The sequence below is a fragment of the Calypte anna genome, chromosome 17 (genome assembly GCF_003957555.1).
Source record: "Calypte anna isolate BGI_N300 chromosome 17, bCalAnn1_v1.p, whole genome shotgun sequence".
Classification (NCBI taxonomy): domain Eukaryota; kingdom Metazoa; phylum Chordata; class Aves; order Apodiformes; family Trochilidae; genus Calypte; species Calypte anna.
Window position 1 is genome coordinate 7,739,290 of NC_044262.1, and position 24,494 is coordinate 7,763,783.

Here is a 24,494-nt window from a genome sequence, read left to right on the forward strand (position 1 = left end):
CAGCCCTGCTTGACAGAAAGCACCATAAGCTGTTCCGTGGCTGTTAAAGTTCCAAGTCAGACACTTCCAGAGGGGTGAGCAACACAGACAAGATCAATTCCAACTGGGATGGAGCAGCTCATGAATATACATGATTTCCTATCACAGCACCCAAGGTTCTTACCAAAGTACACAGATGACATGTGAAACATCTGTCACAATGAAAGTCCAAGAATTTATGGCTCCAAATGTGGCGTGGTTATGGCTATGAAAGGGAAGCCTTTAGTTTAAGTGAGAAAATATCAGAAACCAAGTTAAAAATGCAAGGAAATTTCTTGGTAACCATTCAGTGTTAGCTGTAGCAATGGCACATTTCTAGTCATTCTACTGCAATCAATTTAATATCAAAGCTAATACCTAATATCCACAATCTAAAGCAATACAATTCCCAAATGGAAGAAGTTCAGAGATGAAGGTCCTGATTAAGTGGACACTCAGGTTCCACTGGAGCTCTTCAAGGGATTCAAATAATAGCTTACACTGTTTGAGTTGTTTTCTGAAAGCACAATATCAGTGCTATTGAAAGGGGGAGAAGGGAATGTGTTTATTATCCTGCCTTTTATATCTGCAGTACAATTCTTTATCTGTGACCCAGAAACAAATTAAAGGGACACTGTCAAGCTGTATACATTAATGGTCATCTTTTCCCTGTGCTACCAGCAATCTGAGCTGTTTTCAGTGCCTGGAGGTTTAAACAAATTAAAGCTTTGTTTGTTTACTTTCTGCCTTTCATTCATCTCACAGAGGTGAAACTGCTCAGATCCATTTGTCTCCCTACAGCCCATTAATTTGCAGAGAGTGTTTGCATTTGGGCTTCCTGGGAAGAGTCTGAAGTACTACTAAATCTTTTCTTGTAGTAGTTTAGAAACCAGCAAGAACTTCAAATCATCCTTTGGAAATGGACGACTCTAAAGAACTGATAGGAATCCCAACATATTGCTGAAAAATCCAGTGAGGGATTGAGCTTGTTTCTGCCTTTATGGGAGGAATGCAAATAAATGCAACAGATAAAAGCACAAGGGAGCACCTGAGCATAAATTAAATTGTGTAACAGCCACAACAAACACCACACAAACGTCTTGCAGACAGCAGAGATCAGCCATCTGCATGGTTTTAATAATTTTCTCCATTTTAAAGGATGCCTTGAGTTGGTTGTGTTCCTCACGAGATGACCAGCACCACTCCTAAGCAGCCCCAACACCTTCCTACAGATTATAAAGGATGGGGAATCTCTCCATGCCTTGGCTTCCCATTTATTTTAAGGCAGCATGATGAATTGCAACCCCACAGTGACTGCAAGCTTGAATTCACTCAGATTGGCAGAACACTTTAACAGCCTCAGATGAAAGGTGCTACAGAAGTGCCAAGCACTATCACTGTAATTATCATTCAATAGACACTGATCAAAAGAATGAAATGAGAATTAGCATTTCCTATTAGCCCTACTTACAGCCTAAATTTTAAATATTCCTCCCATGGGCTCTCTCCATGAAAACAGACAGGAACTGTTGGTATTTCTCATATGGCTACAACACTGTTGCTACAGGGGTGGAGGAATGGAGGGATCTGAAGAGAAAAGCCAGAAAATCACGAGAACAGCACAGGTTTCTCCCACAGCTTCCCAACAGGAGAGCTTGAAGCTATTTTTTTCTCCCTCACTCCTTCCCTGTCTCCAGTCTCTTCCCTGGCACAAGGATGGGATCTCCTGTCACAATCCCCAGGGTTTTTATGCCAACAGTTCCTCTGGACCCTGGACAAAGCTCCTCTGAAAGCCCCTGGGTTTCACATATCCCTAAGGAGTGGGCCCAGCTGTCCCCAAAGGATGCAGCAGGGTGAGCATTTGGAACAGCAACCTGAAACCAATGGAACTGTGCTGATTTACACCCACTGCAGAGCCAGACAGCTTGCTGAAATCTTTGTTCTCCCCTTTTCTCACCTCTTTTTGACTTTATTTTCCTGAAAACTATCTGCTCCCCTGTTACTCTGCTCCCCAGGACTAACATAAGAAATGAAATTGTGAATTTCTCCTCTAATCCTGCATGTGTTTCAGTGGTGGTTGAGGCACAGTGATTTCTGGCCATCTGATGGAAGCTGCCATCACTGCACATTAAACAAGAGGTTCTGACGGTGCACTGTGTGGATCCCTGCCCTTTAAGAACTGACCAAGCTCTATTAATTCTTCCTATACAAAGCATCTAACAGATGCCAACAATACCAGGTCATCTTCCAGCCCCAAGCCAGAGCCAGCCTTGCTGCTGCCCATACAGACCTGAGAACTCAGGGCTTTGCTGTCCAACCAGCTCAGCTTGAGAGCAATCAAAAGCAGACCAAAACCATGCTCCACCCCACAAAAACTAGAACAGGATTACAAATACTTTTAAAGAGTGGTCTCAGTGTGGGAATTAATCTGTTGAGCCCTTCTGCCTCTTTCCTTTCTGTAAAACTCTCCTTTGGGCAGCTGCAGGCTCTGAAAAAGAGACCTCCCTGGAAGATGTTCACTTCCAAAAGAAAAAAAAAAAATAAAATCCATATTCTGCCTTGCTGAGTCCTTTTCAGTGAGGCAGGTCGTAGCACCATGCCTTTTATCCTGTCATTCCTGTCTCCTGCTTGATGCACATAATAAATCCACAGTGGTTTGAAGTGCAGCTCTGTGCTGAACTCTGACAGTCCCACGTATCTTTAGCCATGTTGCCTTCAGGACTGCCCCAACTGGAAACTCCAAGTTTACTTAGAAAATTCACAGTGTACAAGGTCAGACTCAAATAGTTAAATACAGTGTATTTAAAATCAGTTTCGTTTTCCAATTCCTGTGCTAGGTAGCACCAAGTGTGGAAAAATATTTCCTATTTGAAAACAAAATCTATCTTCATGCCCTAACTAGAATTTATCCCGTGTCTCAAACTACACACAAAAATTAAGGAGCAAAAATACCCTGAGATTTAAATTACCAAGATGACTTAGAAAAATGAGGCAGAGGGCTCTAACTTCAGCAGCAAGGAACTGGAAATTTGACAACACGGGGTGCTGGCAGAGCAAGCAAGAAAGCCAGAAATGTCTGACCTGGGAACAATGGCTCAGGAGTCCAGAAAACCTCTTACTCATTTCCACATGACGAGTTTGAGAAGAATATTTAATTCTCTTGAAACTGAAAGAGGATTTCAGAGAAGTAATTAGGAGTAGCTCAGCTAGTGTTTAACACCAGGACTGGGAATTAGAAATTAAGAAATTCAGCTCAGGATGTATTTCCTGGGTTTGCTACACAATCACACTGAAGTTAGTTAACTTTTCCCTGCTTCAGTTTTCCCAGCAGGAAAAGGAGAGTGTTAATCACTACCCCCTTTTGAGAAGGGCCTGGATCAAGCATCAGGGAAAGATGCTTTAGGAACATGAACTCTGTATGCTGGACCTGACAAAAAAGAATCTGACAGTCAGGGTAGCACTCCTCATTTTTGAAAAGCAGTACCAGTGAGACTAGAAATAATTGCAAATGCTCAAAATGACCTTGTTGTTGCTTCTTCTTCTCTAACTGCTCAGAAAGCCAAAGCTTCCAAGCATGTCCTGCTCCAGAAATGGTGGCTGCATGGACAGATACATCCTCAAAGTAATTTACATATTTCTTGCTGCCACCAGTTATCCAAATTCAGTTGCAGTTGACAGTTTAATGATAATAGCTTTCTGTTTGTATATCAGCTGGGCTAATGTTCCCATTCTCCTTAAATTCAGTGCCCGTAAAAGGGGTGCTTTAATGCATGCAGCCAGAGACCAAAATGATAGTAATTTTCCCTTCTAGTTGGAATGGTTTAGTAAACAATTACATTTCAATTAAAGATGGGGTGATCACGCCGAGGGAAGCACCATTCAACTCTTCACATCATTTAGGAAGCTAAAGCCTCCAAAGTCAAACTGTTAGAATTTACATGACTGCTTTTGGGAAAAAAAAAAATTAAAACAAAGAGGAAAATATTCTGCACAGGCAAAAGCTTAAAAAAAAAAAACAAACTTCAATATCACATCCACATCAGCTTGAACAAGGATCCCATTATTTAGGATTATGTTCAGTGAAGAGGAATGGTAGAGGGGTTACTCACTTTCATCTCTCCAGGAGCTTCCATTTACTGGTATGCTATTAGTATTTAATACTTCATTTATCAAGGATTAAAACCAAGATAGATGGAGGAATGCTGTAAGAGTAGCTTATAATGTATCACTATAAATTCAGCTGTGTACCCAACCCAAACTGCCAAACTGGCAGAAAAACTGCTGGAAAACAGGCTAACATTACAAACAGGAGAACTAAAATCTAAAAAAATTCTGTATCCATTTGCAGCTATAAATGCTTCATTCCTAAAGGGCCTGAAAGGCAGAGACAAATGAACCACAAAGACAACTCCTGCTCCAAGACCTCACACTCAGGATGCAGAACAGGAGACACAGTAAGCAGATGGTGAACAAAGATGAGAAAAGGAAGAGCTGATCCTCATCTTCATACTGACAATGAGCTGGGGAAAAATGTTTGTACCACAGGGTTTGGCCTTTGAAACTCCTGAGAATCATTTCACTTCCAGTCCAATTCACACCACTCCATGGACAGACAGTCTGACCATGTAGCTTACAGCTGCAATGTGCTTTGGGTTTGTTTTGTTGGGGTTTTTGGGGGGGCTTTTTGTAGCCAATGTGGCCTCAGAGGAAGCACAGAAGTGTTTTCTGAGATTCTGGAAAGCAAAGGATTGATCATAGAATTGAGGATTAAAAGTCTGGAGAAAGGGAAATCTTAAATACTCTTTAGCATTTCTGGGTAAGAAAGACAGAGGAGCCATGCTCAAACCATTTAAAAATCCTGGCACTACAGATGTTATATTCTTCCTCTCTGTTTGGAAAGAGGCTCCTTGCCCAGTCAGCGATGTAGAATAACTGCAAAAAAATCATTCTGGTTTCTTGATCCAATCACTTAGTCCAAGTGTTCTGCACGAGTTCTTTGACAAATTTGACTTTTGCTTGTCCTGGGCTATTTGCTGAGAACTAAACCCAGCTCCAGCCCCAGCAGTCAATAGATGGCAGCACCCTAATGAGATGGGTGAGGAGTTCTCAGCAATCCCACCCCTGCTCAGGGTTCCCCACAGGATGTACAGGCAGGAGGATTTAACACCCAGCATTTTGCTCCCTGTGTCTGATAAAACTCAAGTTTCAGGTTTAACCCATCTCACTCCTTAAGCTGTTTGGATTCTGTGCTTTCAGCCCCTCTGTGTTCTCCTAACAGGCAATGTCAGTCAGCAGCAAGGATGCATCCAGCTCCCATGGGTGTGCAAAAGAGTCAGGAATTTGCCCTTGGTCACATCAGGGTCTACAGCTGCAGAGCTGCTGACACTCACACATCCTCAGTGGGGACAACTCTAGGTCACTACCTAAGCAGGCAACATTTTAACCAAGCTCTTAGGCTAAGTCAAACCTTGGTTTTCTTTTTCTCTCCTTAGATACTGACTTGTCTTGAAGCTCTTGCAGAATCGCAACAAATAGGAAGGGTTCCAACAAGACCATTTAAGTCTAAAAATGCCTCCTGCAGATGTATGTGAGGACAGTCAGGCTCTTCCATGCATCTATCATATAAAAAAATTATCAGGGCCAGAATTTCCCTGCTTATATTTAAGTTTTATACTCACCAAATCTGCTATTCCTAGGCACCAAGGCAGCAGTAAGGAAAGTTACCTCCAAGTCCCCACACAGCACTGTGTAGCTGGCACTGTGAGGTCAATTTGTGGTTTTCCAATCAGACACAAACTAAAAACTGAATATTGAGCTGGGTGCTCAGAGAAAATTCTGTATCAGAGACTTCAGATCAGTGGTCACTTGGATTAGAGCCTTGAAATGAACAGACTGCATCAGACCAGGTAAAGCTGACAGCACAGAAGTTAAGTGAGGGGGATCTGCATGGAAAGTAATAATTTTAAACCATGAGATAACAAGGACTAGGTAAGATTTTTTTCATGTTTAAAAAGCTCTATTAAAAACTACTTTTTGTAGAAGTAGTAAGAACAACTAGCTCACATAATAAGATGTAGAAATCTTAAGACTTACATTTCAGCTTGTTTTCTATAATTCAAAAAACTAGCATGAGCTATTGCTTTCTGAATTGCTGTAAAACCTGTAATGCCCAATTAACTGCAACTTTCCTGCCAGACTTCTGTATGGGAAGGGAGTATTTCCACCCCAGTTTGCTTTGGATTGCAAATGAAAGGAAGCAACTGGGAGTGCAATGCTGTCAAAAAAGCAGAATCCAACAGCTCCTGAGCTTACTTGCCCCTTGGAGACTCAATAGCAGAAGGATGGAGATGTCAGTGAAGAACAATCAGCTGTAAAATATGAGAAGCTTGCAACATCAAACCCTACAGCAGCAGGCTCAAAAGTAATAATCCCATTACCACTAAACAAAAGCACTGATTACTGTTCCCAGTAGCTGGAGTGGACTGACTGCTAATGTTCCTCTGGTTAATGAAGGAAGGTGAGGGAGAATATTTTTCTTAAGTCAGACATCTGCTGAAATCTGAGCAGCCATAAAAACTGTATGTAATGAAGCCATTCATATTAATAGCAATAACATTCAGAGGGATGAGCAGCAACACAAATGGGATGATGGTGAATTGTACCTCAGAGAAGACAAACGCTCTGTATTCTCCATGTGATGCCTGCCCTTATCTAATCCATACTGAATAACAGAGCCAGTCAAAGCAAGTAACCACATCCCACTAGGCTGTTTGACTAACCTGCTTAAAGACAAGAATAACTTCCCTAAAAACATAAACCAGGATTTATGCCATTGGAAAAGGAATAAACAGCATTTTATTCTCACTGACTGCAAGTACACCCAAAGAAAAATACACCCAAATCCTCTGACTTGTGAAGAATCCCAGTTTTCCCATCATTCTTTGCCTTTTTCATCAACAAGCAGTACATTGTTTAAGGTCCAAAGATACTCATTTACTGAGACAGATTCTGATAAATGAAAGGCACAAAGCAAAAGCATGTCTGTACAGTTAGCTTGACATGTTTCTGTCTGGCATGCTCAGAGTTTTAGAGCATTTGTAACTGATAATCAATTCAGATTGATGGCATATGGCTTGTGGAACAAGGGGGTTAGAGAGAAAAAAGTTCATTTCCCTCTTGGCATTGAAACAAGCTGCACCTTGCTTAGCAAAGAGGTGATGCCACAAGGGGAACCAGACCAGAAGATGATCCTTCTGTGTTTTGACCTGTTGGAACAGGGAGGTCTTAGGACAAGAACTTTCATCAGCTCCAGAAAAAGAAAACCAAACAGGCTGCTCCAGCAAATGTTTAAAGACATCTCATACATTATTGGTTTTCTGTTTCATTGTCTTCAGTATTTGACACATACTTGTACACACTCCTTCAAACAGAACTCATCTGCCATCCACTCACTTTTTTCAGCACTTCATTTGGTATGAATAGAATGAAAAAACACACTCATATATCCAGCATGTGTTTGCATATAATGGCTACAGGATATAATTCCACAGAGAGAACATTAGGCATTCACAAATGTACAATTTATAGAACTAAAATAAACTGCTTAGACAAAGTGCTATTAATGATTCATTCATCAGTGCACATGTTCTCAGGTGAACTGGGTGTGCTCAGATTTTTTTTGCATTGCACCATAGTCTTCCCTTTGCAATTCTGGTTCCACCTATCCAAGTCTGTTATGAAGCCTGTAAAGTAGGTGTGGCCTGCAGAGCAAACCTAGGGGCTAAACCAAGCAAACCATCTCCAAGATCATTTGCCTCTTCTCTGAATAAAAATAGCTGTGTGCAAACTTATCATTGTCCAATTGCAGATAAATAAATACAGCAATGAACATCCTGCACTATCCTAGCATTCCCAAAGGAAACAGCACCAGAAAAGTCTCCCAAACCACACAACTTACCCAAATCTGCTCCAGATTCATATTCAAACCTTTTTGCTCTCTCAGGAAAAATTTTACAGTTGTTTCTTGCTAACAATATCTAACAGCAACACATTGACTTAAAAATAAGCAACCAACTAGATTCACATCCACCTCCTCTTCTCTCAGGATGAGCCAGTTCCTCTTCCTTCCAGCAGAACCCCATAATAACCATAACAGAACCCCATATTATGGCATTAAGATGCCATAACACTCATTAAGAAGCAAAGTGACACTCACAGTGACCCGGAAGGGGGTGGTGGCACTTGGCTCCATGCTGGGGTTCTTCTCCGTGCCCCCGCTGGGCATGCTGCGCCTCTGCCCGCACCGCTCCGGGGGGGACTCTGCAGATGGGACACAAGAGAAAGGACAATTACAAACACAGGAGCACAGGACCAGCTCAGGACCAGCAGCAGGGCATGCAGAATGTGGTACCCCCCTTCAAAGGGCCCCCAGCGAGCAGCTCAACACAACAACCCCACTGTACCTGCTCAGGTTTCCCACACCACCAAGGACAACATTCAGCCTGCAAGAGTTTTTCACCCTCAACAATCAGCAGTTGAGTTTCACCCTCAACAATCAGTAGTTTTGATACAGCTGGAAGCTTCAGATAATGCCTGGCAGGTTGGCATTAACAGAAGAATGCACTGAGCTGTGTGAAAATTCCATGTCAAGTATGGATCTGTGCACTTGGGGACTTGATACTCCTGAGGGAAGCTGCTAAGGGGGGTACAGCACAGGATGCTCAGAGTTCCCTCTCTAAGTCCTCCAGCCACTTGCTTTGGAACTGTGTTCTTCTGGCTTTTTTGCCACACAGTAATACACATCAAAATATCATCCTCTGCCATCACATCATGGTCTCCTGAACACAGAACAGTGCAGAAGAAGATGAATGTACTTATTCTCCCAGGCCCCTGAATCTTCTCTGCTCTTTTATTTAGCCACATCCTTTCTACCAGAGGCTTCTTTTCTTCTAACACTATCTGTCCTTCATGTCACCTCACCCTTCTGATCTATAGAAATCCCTGTAACTTTTTTGAAAGAGAGACCCTGGATATGTTATTTACTAAACAATACAGGATCCAAGCAAAGACAACAGCAAATCAACAACAATGTCAGAGTGACACTGAAAACAGGGTTTTCACACGAGTGTTCTTTTAAAAAATAATTACCATAAAAATAAATTTTAAAGTGGAGCTGAAATCAATTCATGGAGAACTCCTCCTAATGCACAATTTCACAGGCAGTAGGCATGGCAGTGAGCATCACATTATTGTTGGGCTTTGGGGCTGGGAATGAGAGCCTGAAGAATACCTGCTGCCTGTTAGAGGGAGGCTGCTACAAATTAGTATGCAAAGAAATCTGAAGATGGAACAACCTAGACTTCAGAAAGTCTCAGACAAGGATGTCCTTGTAACTCGTGTGACTTTGAGGTGATTTGTTTGCCAATTCTCAGCCCCTGTGATCTGCACTTTGCTGCTACCAGGTCTTGGCAAGGAGAGTCGTCCCCTCAGCAAGGTGGTCCCTTTGCCACCACCCAGGGTCTGTAAGACACAACTGACACCTGCAATTCCGCTCAACAATTCCTGAGATGTATCCTAAACTATTCCAAAAGGACAGATGTGAGATTCCACCCTTGGACTGGGTTGCAAATCCCACCCCTAATTCCTCACCATAGGCCACATAACCACACCAGCCAGGCCATGGCTTTCACACCTTCCAGACAAAACTTCTCATTTCTTGGCCACTTTCTTTGCAATCAAATCCTTTGGTGTCATCTCCTTCCACACTAAGGTTCCCACCCCATTGCTTTCCACAGTGGCCTTCTTTATTTTTGGGCTGTCCTGAAGAAACTACTCGATTACAATATTTGGCAGTGAGTTCAGGATGCTCAGACAACCAAAGAAGCTGTTCTGCAGTTGCTTAATGAGCAGAAAAATAAAAGTTGGTTAAAGCATTTCCCATATATGTGCCTGGGAAAGAGGAACAGGAAGATTATGTGAAAATGTGCTCCCCAGCCCAACACATCTCTTGCCTTCAGCACGGAGGGAAAGTACTCAGTGTTCACACAGGTGTCCCCACCACTGATTTATACCCCAGTGGTTTGTCAGAGCAAGAAGTGCAATTGTCTCATTCTCAGTAATCTGACAACCTGCTTCCTCCTTCAACCACACAGGTCAGACCTCTTCAGAGAAAGGGAGAATGTGTTCTGACCCAGGGCTGATTAATATCTGGGTCTGATTGCACTGAAATCACAAACTGTACTCTGAGATTCTTATTAAAATACACCCAAAGCAGAGCCAGCAAACACCAGTGTGACCCAGACCAAAACACAGAGTTGAGTTAGGACCTAAAGTATTTGGAGTCAAATCTCCATTTTAGTTTAGCTTCAGCACTGTAGGTATCACTGGAGAGGCTCTCCAGGAGAGACACATTACAAAACTCTGGATAAGAAACCAGAAATAACCAGAAGGAGGCTTGGGTGTGGGTGTTTGGGGTGAGGAGGGCTGGTTTAAAGTGAAGTAAAAATAGCTTACAGGTAAATTAGTAACTCCTAACGACCAGAAATGTACAGCAGAACATACCAAAGAGTATGAATACATAATGCTTTGAATTCTTCAGGGTTAGAGGAAAAGTCTTAGGCCAGGTTACCCTGCCTAGAAACCATCTGCTTTAGCAAGCTCAGAGGAGCACTGTGGCTGCCAGGCACCACAGCAAAGGTCACCATAAGGCAATGATAAAAACTTTCTCTGTAGGCACTAGAGGCAGAAAAATAAATGTGTTAATTTACAGAAGATATCTGGGTTAGCCATTGGAAAAAGCCTGCTCTTGACACAGTGAGTTATACATTGGAATTGATAATCTAGAGAGATAAATGGATGTTTGAGCATATCTTAAAATCCCTTCCAGCCTTATTTTTTGTGGTTTCTGACCAATTTGCCCACTTCTATTTAAGACAAGCAAGCTATGAGAGATCAGACTCAGTATTCGATTTTAGCCTTCTCTCCACCACCTCTAACACATCCTCCTCCTCTCCTGCCCTTCAGCACTTTGCCTCTCACCAGCACACAGCGTCCAGGGTCAAGGTTGGAACCCTCTGTTACCAACTCACAGTGTGACCCTTGGAAGTTTTAATGCTTTTTATCAGATTCACAATTGATAAAAAAGCCTTGACAGTCCCATGGGAACATGGAAGGTTTCATTAATGAATGTCTGCTGTCGATTTTGTATCACAAGATAAAGGATTTGGGAATGGGGAACAGCATTACCACAGGCAGCTAACCACAGAGTAACATTTCCAGAAGCACCTAGTATTATCAGATAACATCCATACTAGAAGGTGAATTTCTCTGTTAGCTGAATACTAGCCCTTAGCTCATAGAAACTCCAGGATTATACCTTCATTTGTCCATTTATTTGCTTTAGATCAGGTTTGATCTGGGGACTTAAACACACGGTATCTTGGGACACTATTTGCTGTCCCAAAGTTCTCAACTTGTTATGAACTTAAAACCTTCAAATCTTTCTTTTATGATACAGGGGCCTGAAAATCACTGAAGTAACAGTCTATTAAATGAGGATTACACTGCAGGCATACTGGATCTGAAAACTGATTCCTGTGGTACAGCAAAGAAAGGCATTTCACAGCAACAGAGATGCCAGTGTGCAGAAACAGAAGCCCCAGAAGAGGATAGCTCTGATTCTCCACCATTTTCACCATTTCAGCCCAAGGGATGAAATAGATACAGATGAGCAATAAAACATTGTCTAATTCCTGTGGGACAGCTGAATCAGGCAGGGCCACCTCAGTATGCTACCTGTCCCTTCGGAAGCTCAAAAAGATCTCAAAATGAGACTGAAAAAGGTTCATAAGTCACTCTGAAGAAGCCAGTGGCCATTCTACCTGAAATTTTTCATCTGATTCTTCTCCTCATTGTTAGAATCATAGAACTGGCTGGGTTGGAAGGGACCTCAGAGATCATCAAGTCCAACCCTTGATCCACTCCCCCCGTGGTTCCCAGCCCATGGCACTCAGTGCCACATCCAGGCTCTTTTTAAATATCTCCAGACACGGAGAATCCACTACTTCCCTGGGCAGCCCATTCCAATGCCTGATCACCCTCTCCAGAAAGAAATTCTTTCTAATATCCAACCTAAACCTCCCCTGGCACAACTTGAGACCCTGCCCTCTTGTCTTGCTGAGAGCTGCCTGAGAAAAGAGCCCAACCCCCCCCCCAGCTCCAACCTCCTTTCAGGGAGTTGTAGAGAGCGATGAGGTCTCCCCTGAGCCTCCTCTTCTCCAGCCTCAACACCCCCAGCTCCCTCAGCTTCTCCTCATAGGATCTGTGCTGGATCCCTTCACAGCCTCCTTGCTCTTCTCTGGACCTGCTCCAGGACCTCGATATCCTTCCTGAGCTGAGAGGCCCAGAACTGGACACAGGACTCAAGCTGTGGCCTCACCAGAGCTGAGTACAAGGGAAGAATCACTTCCTTGGACCTGCTGGCCACGTTGTTCCTGAATGGAACAGCATGTTGACAGCATTTTCCTGTACCTTGCCAAGCCTGCCTTACAGTCAGTAGGCAATGCTGCTCACACTCTGTTTAATTCCACCCTGCCCATTGTAGAACTCTGCTCCTGTGGGCATGCACTGAATGTCCCCAGAAGCAGCACTGTTCCATGGCTGCCACAGACACTGGGCTGGGGCTCATCCACCTGATGCAATCACAGCTGCAAGAACAAACAAACAAAAGCGCTTCCTGCTTTTCTGAATATTTACAGAAGGCTGTGATGTTTTGGGTTTTCCCCAGAGCAGGGTAAGCTCTTCAAAGAGAAACTTCCTTGAAATTAGCAAGCCCCTGAAACCTCTCCCTGGTTATCACAGAGCTGGGTCCACAATGCTGCTTGGTGTGTATCATACTAAGATTTATTTTTGTTTAAGCCTGTGGGGTTTAAAGTATCCCACTGTGTTCAGTGTCAACAGGACCCCAACAGCACTGTAAACACTGCACATCTATTTAAGATCCAGGGCTTATGAACACTTCTGAAACTGTTTCTCTACAGCAGTAAACACATTTGGTTTACTAACTAATACAAGGTATTTGAGCTGACCGAATAATTAACTCTTACTACACTTTTCCCTGCCAGTTCTCCATGCTGCTGAACATTCCCAGAGCACCAATTCCCCCCTTCCCTCCCAGGAGCTCAGCAGCAGGAGGGGCTGTGAGGAACTCCTGGCACCCCAGCTCTGCTTTAACCCACTCAACATCTCTGCTGCCTTCATGGCAACTTCCCAGGCACTGCCTCAGAGCAGGGCATTCAGTGTCACAAACACACAAACAAATAACAACACTTTACTTTTCACTCGGCAAGTGAGATGTTTCCCCATTTGCATTACCTGCTCTTGTGAATCACAGCTACTCCAAGAGATCATCAAGATTATGCTCTCATTAGTGGGAATGAAATACATTAACTCCTTCTGTTTGTTCATTTCTCTTCACCCTCTCCCCCTCGCCTGCTCTCCTCTCACACTCGATTCCCAGGATCAGGCAGAGGAAGAGACAGAGTGAACAAAAGCAGGGAGAACCAAGCTGGAAAGGATCCCTAACAAGCAGGCACTTCCCAGCAAGTTCTGATGTTCTGATAGGAAACTGTTCCAGCTCCAAACAAGCCAGGCAGGGACAGAGCTGAGCGAGCATCAGAGAAGTCAGCAGTGGGAATCCATCTCCCTCAACTCACCAGAAGGAAGCCCTGCTTGGCAGCACCGCCCGTGCCATGGCACTCCCAAGAAGCCAGGAATAAGAGGAGAAGGAGAGATGATGACTTCATCAGAGCCAGGAGAAGGAGAGGAATGCCTGGAATGCCAGAGGAGCCAGCAGAGCTGGGGACACCAGGAGGTTCCTGCACCCTGCCACGGGAGGTGCTTGAGAAAAGGAGACTGAGGAGGAACAACAAACTTCCCGAGCTGATCTGGATGTCATGCAGAGAACTGAGAGCTCATCGGAACCAAAAGGTGGTAGAAAAGGTTCTGTAGGCAGCCCTGGGAGAGGTCAGGCTGGCTCTGACCCTGGGCAATGCTGAAGCTCCTGTGCTCCTGTGTCCTGCCCCACTGCTTGACATCTCCAGGCTGCCCCAGAGAGCTTTCCAGGGTGGAGTTTCTGTGAAACCAGAGGGAACAGGAATTACCGGTCTCCTGCTCCTACAATTACACTCTGTGAATTAATTTTATTGCTTAATGAACTTAGGTGTTATTCCTCTAATTTCTGCGTTATCTAATAACTCCTTACTACAAAGCCAGCAGAGGAGGCACATAGTGACAGAAGTGATTTCTTTAACACAGCTCACAGGAGCATTTATAAATTAAAAATGGTCCCCGGAGAGTAGATATTTTTAGTGTCTGTGTGATTCCAAAGACTCAACAGAGGCTGCAGAAAAAAAATCTACATTTCAGAGAGCTTTAGGTGTCCACATGAGTCCAGGATGAAAGATGGATTTACACTGTATGCAAAAGAATATTTAGAAACTGCTATTAGAATAATGGCACTTCTTAAAAGTGGAATGTTACTCTGGGAATAAACAATGACAGAAAATACTCAGCTTTCCCCTTGGTGAGGCATGAATAACTTAAAATGGGAAACAGAGATAAAAAAAAACCCAACATCTGATTTCCAGTGGACAAAGGTCAGTGAAGAACCACTGACAGGTTATGAATGCCCTTACTACCACCCTCCTCCTGCTCCCATCAGCTGGGCTGGAACCAGCTCCAAGGCCACTTTCCCTTTCCAATTGCCTGGAGAATTGTTTATAGGAACATCCCCCAGAGCCCTGCTGCTCCTGCAGTGAATTCCAGTTTCTCCCTCACAGCAATGCTATAACCATTATGCCACACAAAATTAATTAAAAGTCAAGCCTTTATTAGGCAATAAAATTGACTTTTAAATAAAAATGGTGCAGAAGCAAAAGTTTAGGGCAGGTAATGCTGCCCTCTGAAAAATCAGACTCATTTAAAAGCAAAGCTAACGAGCACTTAGGGTGGGTATTCTCCAGGCTAATCAAAGATTGCATCTCTGCCACTTTGCTTGTTAGAATAAAACTATTTCCTTTTGCATCTTAGAATCTGCAGCTTAAATACACTTCTCCAAAGCACAGCAATCCCACTGGCTGCACCCACAACTCCTCTCCATCAGAACCAGTGCTTTATTCCCTACTCTAAGAGCAGAAATAGCCTTCTGTGCTCTCACAACCTTTTCAGACAATTAAGGACACTGTTTACAGAACTACAGCTGGTAAGAAAAAAAAAATCACTTATCTAACCATTTACACAGAAAAATGAATTGGGATAATTAGTTGCCTTTTGTGCTACACCCTGGCACAAAATATTTAGAATTAAACACTCAGAGGCTTGTTGCATGCCTATAGCTTCTTATCAGTACCTTTGGTTCCCTCACAGATGACTGAAGTGTTAGAAAACCACTGGATTCAGCTCAGCTGTGGGATTGCCATCTCTGACTCAAGCCTGTCCCTGCCTGAGAGCATCAAAAGGCACCTGAAGCACCACCCAGAGCCATCCAGTCCCTGCAGCTCCCAGAAGGGTGGCTGAGAGGTGTGTGAACTGCAGAGCCTTATTAGAACTGACTGGAAAACAGAAAGCAATTCAGCTCCCAGAAAACACCCAACCACACTGTTTCCCATCAGCTAAAAATTACGGTCATCTTCTTTCAAAGCAGGGAGAAGAGCTTCTGGAAGAAGAGCTTTTCCTTTGTTAAATAATGATTTGAAGTGGCACTGGCCTTTGCCATAGCTCCCTGTGCACTTTGGTGGCTTTGGTACCACCTCTGTGCCAGGTCCTGATCCAGGGTACTGGGCAGGATTTCAGATTCCTCGTGATGCTCCTGAGCAAGTGCTTTGAATGGCTCCTGAATCCAGGATGGAAAAAAGCCATGCTCCTTTTCTGTGTACTCCATAGCTATGGAGTACACAGAATTTCTATTTTCTGTAGCACTACCCAGGAAGAGATTTTCATTTCCCAGCAGCATTCTCAGGTGCTTTCTGAGGCACAGCAGCACAGAAGGGAATCCCTGCCCTTTCCTCTTGACTTTTTGGGGGCTTCAGCTGCTCAGTTTTGCAGCTTCTCCTCTCCTGGAAACCCTTTGGAGCTGCAATAAAATCTTTCCCCCATCACCCAGCAGTGGGGTGAGGGAAGTGTTGCTGGGCCAGAGCTGCAATCCAGGTGCCTCACTAGAGGGAGCTGAAGCCCCTTCCTTGGCCAAGGAACCCCCAGAGGAGCAGGGACCGAGCCAGGGACAAAGATTTGCCCTGCCTGGAGGGGAGAGAGGGCAAAAAGGAAAGGAGAAAATAGCACAAGTGGGAAAACACAGGAAAGGAAAGCTTGGCTAAATCTCAGCACAGGGAATCTGAAAATATACAAACTTACATTCCCTGATCCACAAAAACTGGCAGAACCCATCCATGTCCAAAAGGGAGACACAGAGGCAGGTCCCAGACCTGGTGCCAGGGTGAGACCACAGGGGAATCCAGGAAATTAACTCCCTTTCTAGAAATAAACAGCAAATCCTGCTGATGGAGCAGCCTTTATTACAACCTCTTTTTACTGTCTGGTATTTTAAATTTAGTTATGCATATATATATATATGGTATTTTTACTCTATATTTATCAGTCTCTCCAATTAAATATGTATGATATTTATCTTTCTCTGGTATGCTGTCTAGAGAACAAATTTGTCTTTTGCTACTGGTGTATCATTAGGAGCCTTTTCTCCAGGGTTAAATTGAAATCAAGCACAGACTTTAAAAATACATCAGAAAAAGATGAAATTCTAGCCTGGTTGGGGACCAGCTCATGGAGACTGCTAATACCCTGGTTAAACTGGAAAGGATGATAAAGTGAAGTGGAACATCAGCTTCCTCCTATGTGATGATAAAGACAAGCAACAAGGCATCTGGGGAACAAGAAGTCAGCTCTGGGGAGATTTAAAATAGGTTCATCCATCATGCTTAACACTTCTGCAAAGATTCAGCACCCTGCCCGAGCTGCTTTCCTGCAGCTTCCCAACCCCAGGCAAGGGAGAAACCCCAGGACTCTGAAATCCCTGTCCCTGGGCCACCTCCTACACCCCTGGGACAGGGCACGGAGGGGGCAGCCCTTGGAACTGCCAGGCCTCCCATTCCATTAGAACTCCTGGGATTGCAAAGGGAGTTGGAAATCTCACAAGAAGAGATTGTGCTGCAGAACTTGGGACCTCTTTGCTTCCAATTTCAGAGAGAATTAAGAAGTAAAGAGTCACAGAGTGCCATGGGGGGAGAGGAGATGCACACCCAGATCCCAGCTGTGTTTCTGTCACCCATCAGGGAAGCTGTTTCCTTGGCAAGGTGTTCTTGGGGCTTTCTTAATAACTGTCCTGGGCAGGTGACCTGTTCAGAACTGTTCAGAACCAGCTCCTTTGTGTCTGGAGCAGCAGAACTGAAAACTTTGTGCAGTTTCATTACTGGGCCATTTTTCCAGTGGTGTGTGGTGGCTGCTGTAACCAGGTCTGTGCTGGCAAAGTGTGAAATAAATAAATAAAAAGTTCATTTATAAGCATGATTCATCAGAGGTTTCATCTTCTACAGCAAAGAAACAGATGTTCTATTGATGGCACTTCATTAGGGAGATAAATGGGGTCACATACGTATCTCTACTCACATCCATCTGCATAATAGACCAAACATTAAGATTTGAAATTCACTTGGTACATGTGCAGCTCTTACATCAGCCTGAAAGAGTTTTAATGCCCAGAGCCAATTAATCCAAGTCAGACTGCCTTAACATTGCAGGAAGTTGAATTCTGTTCAAGAAAGCAGGAGGTTGGGATTTAACACTATTTAGGGTACAGTTTCATTGGAAACACAGATGATTCCTAAGGTTTTACCTAATTAAATAACAGTAATTTTTGGTAGCTACTGGGCAAAATATCTCTCCTGCTGAAATAAGTGAAAGACAGCATTAAAAAGTGGCAGTGACAGGAAAGTCTGAGAACACAGCTCCTCCTCCAGGGGCAATTACAAGGGTTGGGATTAGGGACAGCACTAGGGAGAGCTCAGAATATTTTTTCTGTTTTTCAAAATGCATAATGCAGGAGGCTTAAGAGCTCCCCTACCCAACAGAAACAACTTTCCCCTACCAAACATCACTTTAATATGATTCAGATAGAAAATATTGCTTATTAAAAGAATGTCAACTTCTCTGCCAGCCTGATTATTATTTAAAGGCAAGTGCTTACACAAGTGTTGTGCATTTGCTTGTGTGTATTTCCTTTAGGGCTGGGAGAGTATTTCTGCTTCTCTTACACACACATGCCCTCTTCTCATCCTCACTTTTCCATTTGCAAGCAAACAATGCCAGTGCCAATGGAAGAGAAAAATGGAAGCCAAAAAAAGAAAAAAGCAAAAGCAGTCATGGTTTCTTATTTAAGATAAATAAACATGTGCTGCAGATGGACAGATGGAAACCACCATTCAAGCTACTCTGCTTCTTCCAGCACCTCACCTGGAGTGACTGTGCAAGCTTTCTGGTGGTGTTGCCATGATCCCTAAAGCAACATCCACTGCTCACCTCCCAACAAAAATGGGCAGGAGATTACAGAAAGGGATCTACCAGGGCTAGGGATCTAGCTAGGTTCATTTGTACATTTCCCATCCTGGTTTTGAAGTGAGAGGGAGCAGGAGAATGTTCTTACCTATTTTACCACTTGTCACTTGCATTTTTCCATCCTGAAAAACATGCAGGGATTCCTTCCCCTACTCCTGACACGCAGAGACTCCAAGGAGCAACAGGGAGGCTGCTCAGCAAGACACAGCAACTCTGCAGAACTGTTCAGCAGCTCTGAACAACATCATTGACTCTTCCTTGGGAGATTACTGCATGACACCCTTGCTCTCAGAAATTTTATCTTGGTATCCACCCAAAATTCAGCTGGTCCTAGAAGTAAAGTTATGTAAATGAACACCAAATGTTCTCGTTTTAAATGTGCCAGACAGATCAAAAGTTGTTCCCACCCAAGGGTATAAAGGTAATAACTGTTAACCTCTGACTGCTAAAAATGGAAAGGGAAAATATCTTTCCTTCAAAACTTGCTCGTTTGGTTACCATGGACACTGCTTAAACATGAAGGATGACTATTACCTGTTACTATAGTAACCAAGAAGCTTAAGAAGCATCCTGTAATTTACCTCCAGATGCCAGATTTTACAACAGTCCACCTATTACTGCATTTGGATACTTCAGAACAAGCCCATGCTTGATTTCCAACTTTACAACAAATGCACTGATGCAGAAGTGCTGTAAGAAATCAAAAATGTGACCACAGAATGTACAAAAGAAACATGCACTTCACATAAACTGATTTCTCCAAAAGGACACATTAAGTGCTCAGCAGCTGAGGATCCCTCTTTCTGTGTAAACGTTAATGAAGCAAAACTTTGGCCATCTTTATTCTTGTCAGTGTTTCTCAAAGTCTACACAACTTCAGGACACATTTTTTTCCCAATGCTCCACTTAAAATGAACTTCTGAAGTAATGCTGAGCAGCCAGGATTCAAAAACAAAGCTCCAAGAGGACACCAGGACTCCCAGCCTGGCTCTCAACAACAAAGCTACAAGAAAATCCTGTCCCTCATGCAAGCAAGCAGCAAGAGACAGGACAAACCTTCCAGATTGAGGCAACCAGTGTGTTGCTCTAGACAGTCTTTTAGGGTATTTCTGCTTATTTAAAAAAAAGAAAAAAGCACAACACCTGCTTGGTATTATTCATCACTATAAAGCTTTACCTTCAGCACCTCCAAGGACATTTTAGTCAGAAATTCTGAGGATTTCAGAGGTTACCTGTGGCTGATGCTGTTTCTTGACCCTCACCATACCACTACTGGGTAGGAATTCTCAGTTTTCAAGAAGCCATCAGTGTTTACAGGCACTGATTTCCAACAGGGCCTGAGGAAATGAGTTTAAAAGCCTGACCCCAAGGCTGGCTAAAACCATGAAATGTCTAAAGGAGTTCTGGGGCTTGTGTACTTTTTTTATTATGCATATACACAAACACACAAGCAATTAATATCCAAAATTAAAATATTCTCTGCAGTCTCTGAAAGGGAAGCAAACACCCTCAGCAAGCATCTGAGCTGAAAAAAGCAAAACTGATAATGCCCAAATCTGGAACGTGACCCAGCTCATTCCTCTCTCTATTGAGAGCAGAGTAAATTAAAGGATTATAGAGTGCCTTCAGTGCAATAACTTAAGGGATTAGTGGCACACTGGAAGACCTTCAAGGGAAATACAGGTCTAAAAGCTTTAAAAGGCAGCTCTGTCTCTAAATTGTTTGGACTGCCTCAGCTGTAGGGAGACAAACTTACTCTAATACAGAAGCAAGCACGGAAAGTCTGCTGAAACCCCTCTAAGCATGCTTTGGGAAGCAATTCTTTATTGGACTCAGACCAGGGTCTTTAACCTCTCATTTATTACCTCTGGCTTTTAGATAAAACCTCATTCTGTGTTACTTGGGAGCAACTGGGAAAGGGGGGTTACTCCTAGAAGGAAAGGACTTCAAATAGAGAGAAAGTAAAGATGCCCAAAAAGAAACAACAGTCAGTCTCCAAGTTGCCCCAAAATTCCAGGTTTTTGTCACGGCATTAAATGAGCTGTTCCTCTTAAAATCTGACAGAAGTTACAACCTGGGAAAATCAAAGGAGGCACCTACGCTGTCACTAAGAGGACAGGTGACAAGTAAATGAACAGTAAGTGGTACCTCAGCCTGTCACAAACAAATTACATGTCTGGTCCCCCAAATCCCAGATATACCCCAAAGCCCACTCCATTTTTTAATACAGAACTGACACATTTGTCACAGAAAATACTAATTTTGATGTTTACTTCCCAAGGAGTTGGTGTGGGTCCATGTGGCACCACTACTGCCACCCTGCTCCCACCAAAGGGTCCATCTGACCTGTTCCTCCCCAGACATTCACCCCACATGGTTGTTCATTTAAGGGACACTTGTATTTCTCCATCTGCTGATTTAATATCTAAACAATTCAAGAATCTCTCCATCATGCACTCCTTCCCAAGTGATTACATTTAGTATAGATTTTTATTAGACAATTAAGCATTAAAAAACATACAACAAAGGCTCAGCTGGAGCACCAGTGCTAAAAATAGCACGGCTGCCAGTGAATATTTCCTACAAACAGTTCAGCTTAAAGAATTTTCCATATCTTTTCCACGGGCATCTGTCAGCTACGCTGTTAAAATTGCAATGAAAAACTGCAAGAGTTCTGCAGTAAAATAGAAAATGTCACAGGAGACACTTGAAAAACAAAGCAATGGTCATTAAAAACTGTGAAGCAGGAAAGTCTGCTTTTCCTGACATTTAAAAGACACCACCCTTGGAAAAAACCTTATCGCTAGTGTTTATTGCTGGACTCTTCACTTGCCTGCTCCCAGCCCTTAGAGGAAAAGAAATCATTTATGTACTTTTTTTTCTTTTTTAGGAAAATCAGAGGTGTTCCAAGGCACATGCTTTGGATTCTTCAAGAAATCTCACAAAGAGGAGACAGATGAAGTGTGTATACATGTACCACTTTGGATATCCAAAATTTAAGGCTATATATATATATATATTTATAATACAATAGAATTGTTTTGCTGATTGGCTCACTCAAGTAAATAACCTAAACCCAAGTATTTTATAAATTAAGCATGGGAAGAGTGATTCTGGGTTTGAATTGACTCCAGTGCTGCCTGACAGTGCCTGTGACAGGCAGGTGGCCAAGCAGGGCAGCCCCAGGGACAGTCACTCAGAGCCCAGATGGAGCAGGCAGGATGAGCAGCCCTGTGATTCTCCTCATCTTCCTTTCCAGATCTGAGTTCCTACCAACCACACCTCATTCAGTACCAGCCCCTGGTAGAGAAAGATGTGCTGAAAAGGCAAAATCACTCATCTTGTTAGATTTTGTAGGATATGAGTCAGAGAAAACAGTAAAACTCAAGCATTTTTATTCAGATTTCTGCCTGCCAATATAAATACATGCAACACATAAGCACACTTGTAGTAGCTTTAAAAATGATAAACCCTCCTTTGGTATGTGATTCCATTACCTGCTGGGATAGTTTGGAAGTCTCTGCCCTCCTTGTTCCAAGTGAGTGTCTTAACAGCTCAGGTTTTGGCTATCTGGGTATAAACTGATATCTCATTTAGCAATTAAAAAGTTTTGATTTAATCAGAGAGGGAAAAAAAAAAAGTATTAAATTCCATCTGTTTTTAAGAGATGTGTGTCTGAAAAGCTTGTCCTGAGAAAGAACCAGCCTGACCTCAGCCTCCAAGCTCTCAGTGTCTGGTGCACTAAAATACTGGGCTTTGCTGCAGATCAGTCAGTTCTCTCTTCACAGAAGCCATCAAAGGCAAAGAAGAAGAAAGCCTGTTTAATAAAAACCCTTTTTATAGAACAACTTGAAAAGCATTTGTGATAAACAGAACTTAGAGCAAGACATTCATGTCCAAGGAGCTGACAGAAGCAGAAGTATCAGGAACACTAAACCTTCAAGATCAGGAACTCAAAAAGCTCTCTAATTCTCACAGCTTTGATGACAACTGATTGCCTACAGAGTTCTACAGAAGAAAGACCTGAAGCCAAAGCTGCATTTGGCTCAGATATGGAACAGTTTCTCTGAGCAAACTGTATTTTCAGAACACTTGCCACTGACCCCTGTTCCTTCTTTATAGAAGCAGAAATACCACAAAGAAAGCCACAGACCAAAGTACTACAGGCAGAAGCAGGTGCTGCTTTTATCAATAATTTTCCTTCTACTTTCTCTTTCTCCCAAGTACCTTCCACAACATTAGATGGATCACCTGGCAGTAATCATAATTACTGCCATGATTCCTCATACAGTTACACACATCTCTGAGCTGAACAGATGGTCCAAGGAAGAGATGGAGTATCTGCAGTTATTTTTTTTTTTAACTAACCACTATATACCTGCTGTGTGTCCCAAATCTCTGTGGAAAGCAGAGCCAGGAGATTTCAGACACCATCATAATTCTACCAAAGATTAACAGAGGAGTGAAACCTCTTTTGTTTTTCCATTATCGAATAGCAATAATTTAAATGCTTTGTAGGCAAGATCAGACGAGTCTCCTGACAGCATGTCTGCATGTTCTGGTTTGATTTGTCCTTCCTATCAGTTTTACTGTTCTTCAACTGTTCCAGCCCTCGACCTCTCAAAAGCACGGATGGGTAAACAAATTAAAGCACGAGATGAATGTTTTATAAGCACCAGGGATAACCAAAGAACCCTAGAACAGAAGATACCATCACATGAACCATCAAAGAAGCTGGCTGAAATTGTGAGCAGCTTCAAACCGATACTTTTTTTGCATGCTGCATCTGATTGCCTCCATCTGGAGTCCCAGCAGAAAGCAATCCCCTACATCCCTCAGCTCCCTGCATAGAAAATTCCTGTTCTGCTCACCTCGCCTAAATCAAACCCGCCCCAGCAGAGCTTTCCTGAGGGAGAGCTTCTCTCTCTCTTTGGACCTCAGGAAGCCGGAGCCATTTCCCAAGCGAGGTCTCAGCTGTAACCACCCCACCTACGCCTGCCCTGCTATGTGCCAGCCCCAGCCCGGCCCGGCTGGCAGGGGATGGGAGGTGGCATTGCCCCCCCAGGGGCTGCGAGTGGGACGTGGAGGTGCAGAAATAGCTGCTTTTAAACACAACCTCATCTTTATTCAGAGATGGAGGGATCTGAGCGGAGGGGTTACAGAGATGCTCTGTCCCCAGCCCAGGAGTGCTGCAGAGGAAGCAGGGAATGCTCCCAGCATCTCCGGGATCCAGCACCGGGGGGATGTGGTGCAAATCCAAAGGGATTCCAGCTGTGGAGAAGGGGCTGTGCTGGCAGGCCCGGGATGCTCCCAGTATCTCCGGGATCCAGCACCGGGGGGATGCAGTGAAAACCCAAAAGGATTCCAGCTGGGGAGAAGGGGCTGAGTGCCAGCGCAGGTCTCCTCCTCTTCCCTGGTAAATGGGTAACAACTGCCCGAGCCTCGGCCAGTTCCCGGTCCAAAAGCATCGTGATCCTCTGCTGGAGGGATACTTGGGAAAAGCTCAACCTGCAGCTGCTCCATCAGCTACAGCCACAGCTTTACCTGCACGCTGTGGGGATCTTGGCAGAGGCTCCAGACTGAAGAGAGCAAGAAGCTGCCAAGAGGATGTCCGGGATCCACACGTGTGGCAAACCAGACCCTTGCCAGTGCCTGTGCAGGAACTCCAAGGCTCCTGAGTTTTCAGTAACCTCTCACTATGGACATCTGATCTTTGACTCTCTGAGCTAGAGAGAGCAGATTACCCTGCAGATCAGTGTGACTGCAGGACCCTGCTGTGTGCCACCACCACTGCACAACTTGCCTTTCTGCATCTCTTACAAAAACATGCTGAAAATGCAAAGAGAATTCTCACC

General features: G+C 43.6%; 1 protein-coding gene across 6 annotated transcripts in view; it reads right to left on the minus strand.

Annotated features, from left to right (window-relative positions):
* The window catches only part of DAB2IP (DAB2 interacting protein), a 169,238-nt gene that overhangs the window by 109,212 nt on the left and 35,532 nt on the right, over positions 1 to 24,494 (minus strand). For all 6 annotated transcript variants that reach the window (XR_003988251.1, XM_030461028.1, XM_030461027.1 and 3 more), the window contains exon 2: positions 8,234 to 8,337. Coding sequence is in view for 5 of the 6 variants with exons in the window: in XM_030461028.1 (XP_030316888.1) it covers positions 8,234 to 8,337 (104 nt within the window). In the remaining variant the exon portion in view is untranslated. The remainder of the gene's footprint in view (positions 1 to 8,233; positions 8,338 to 24,494) is intronic.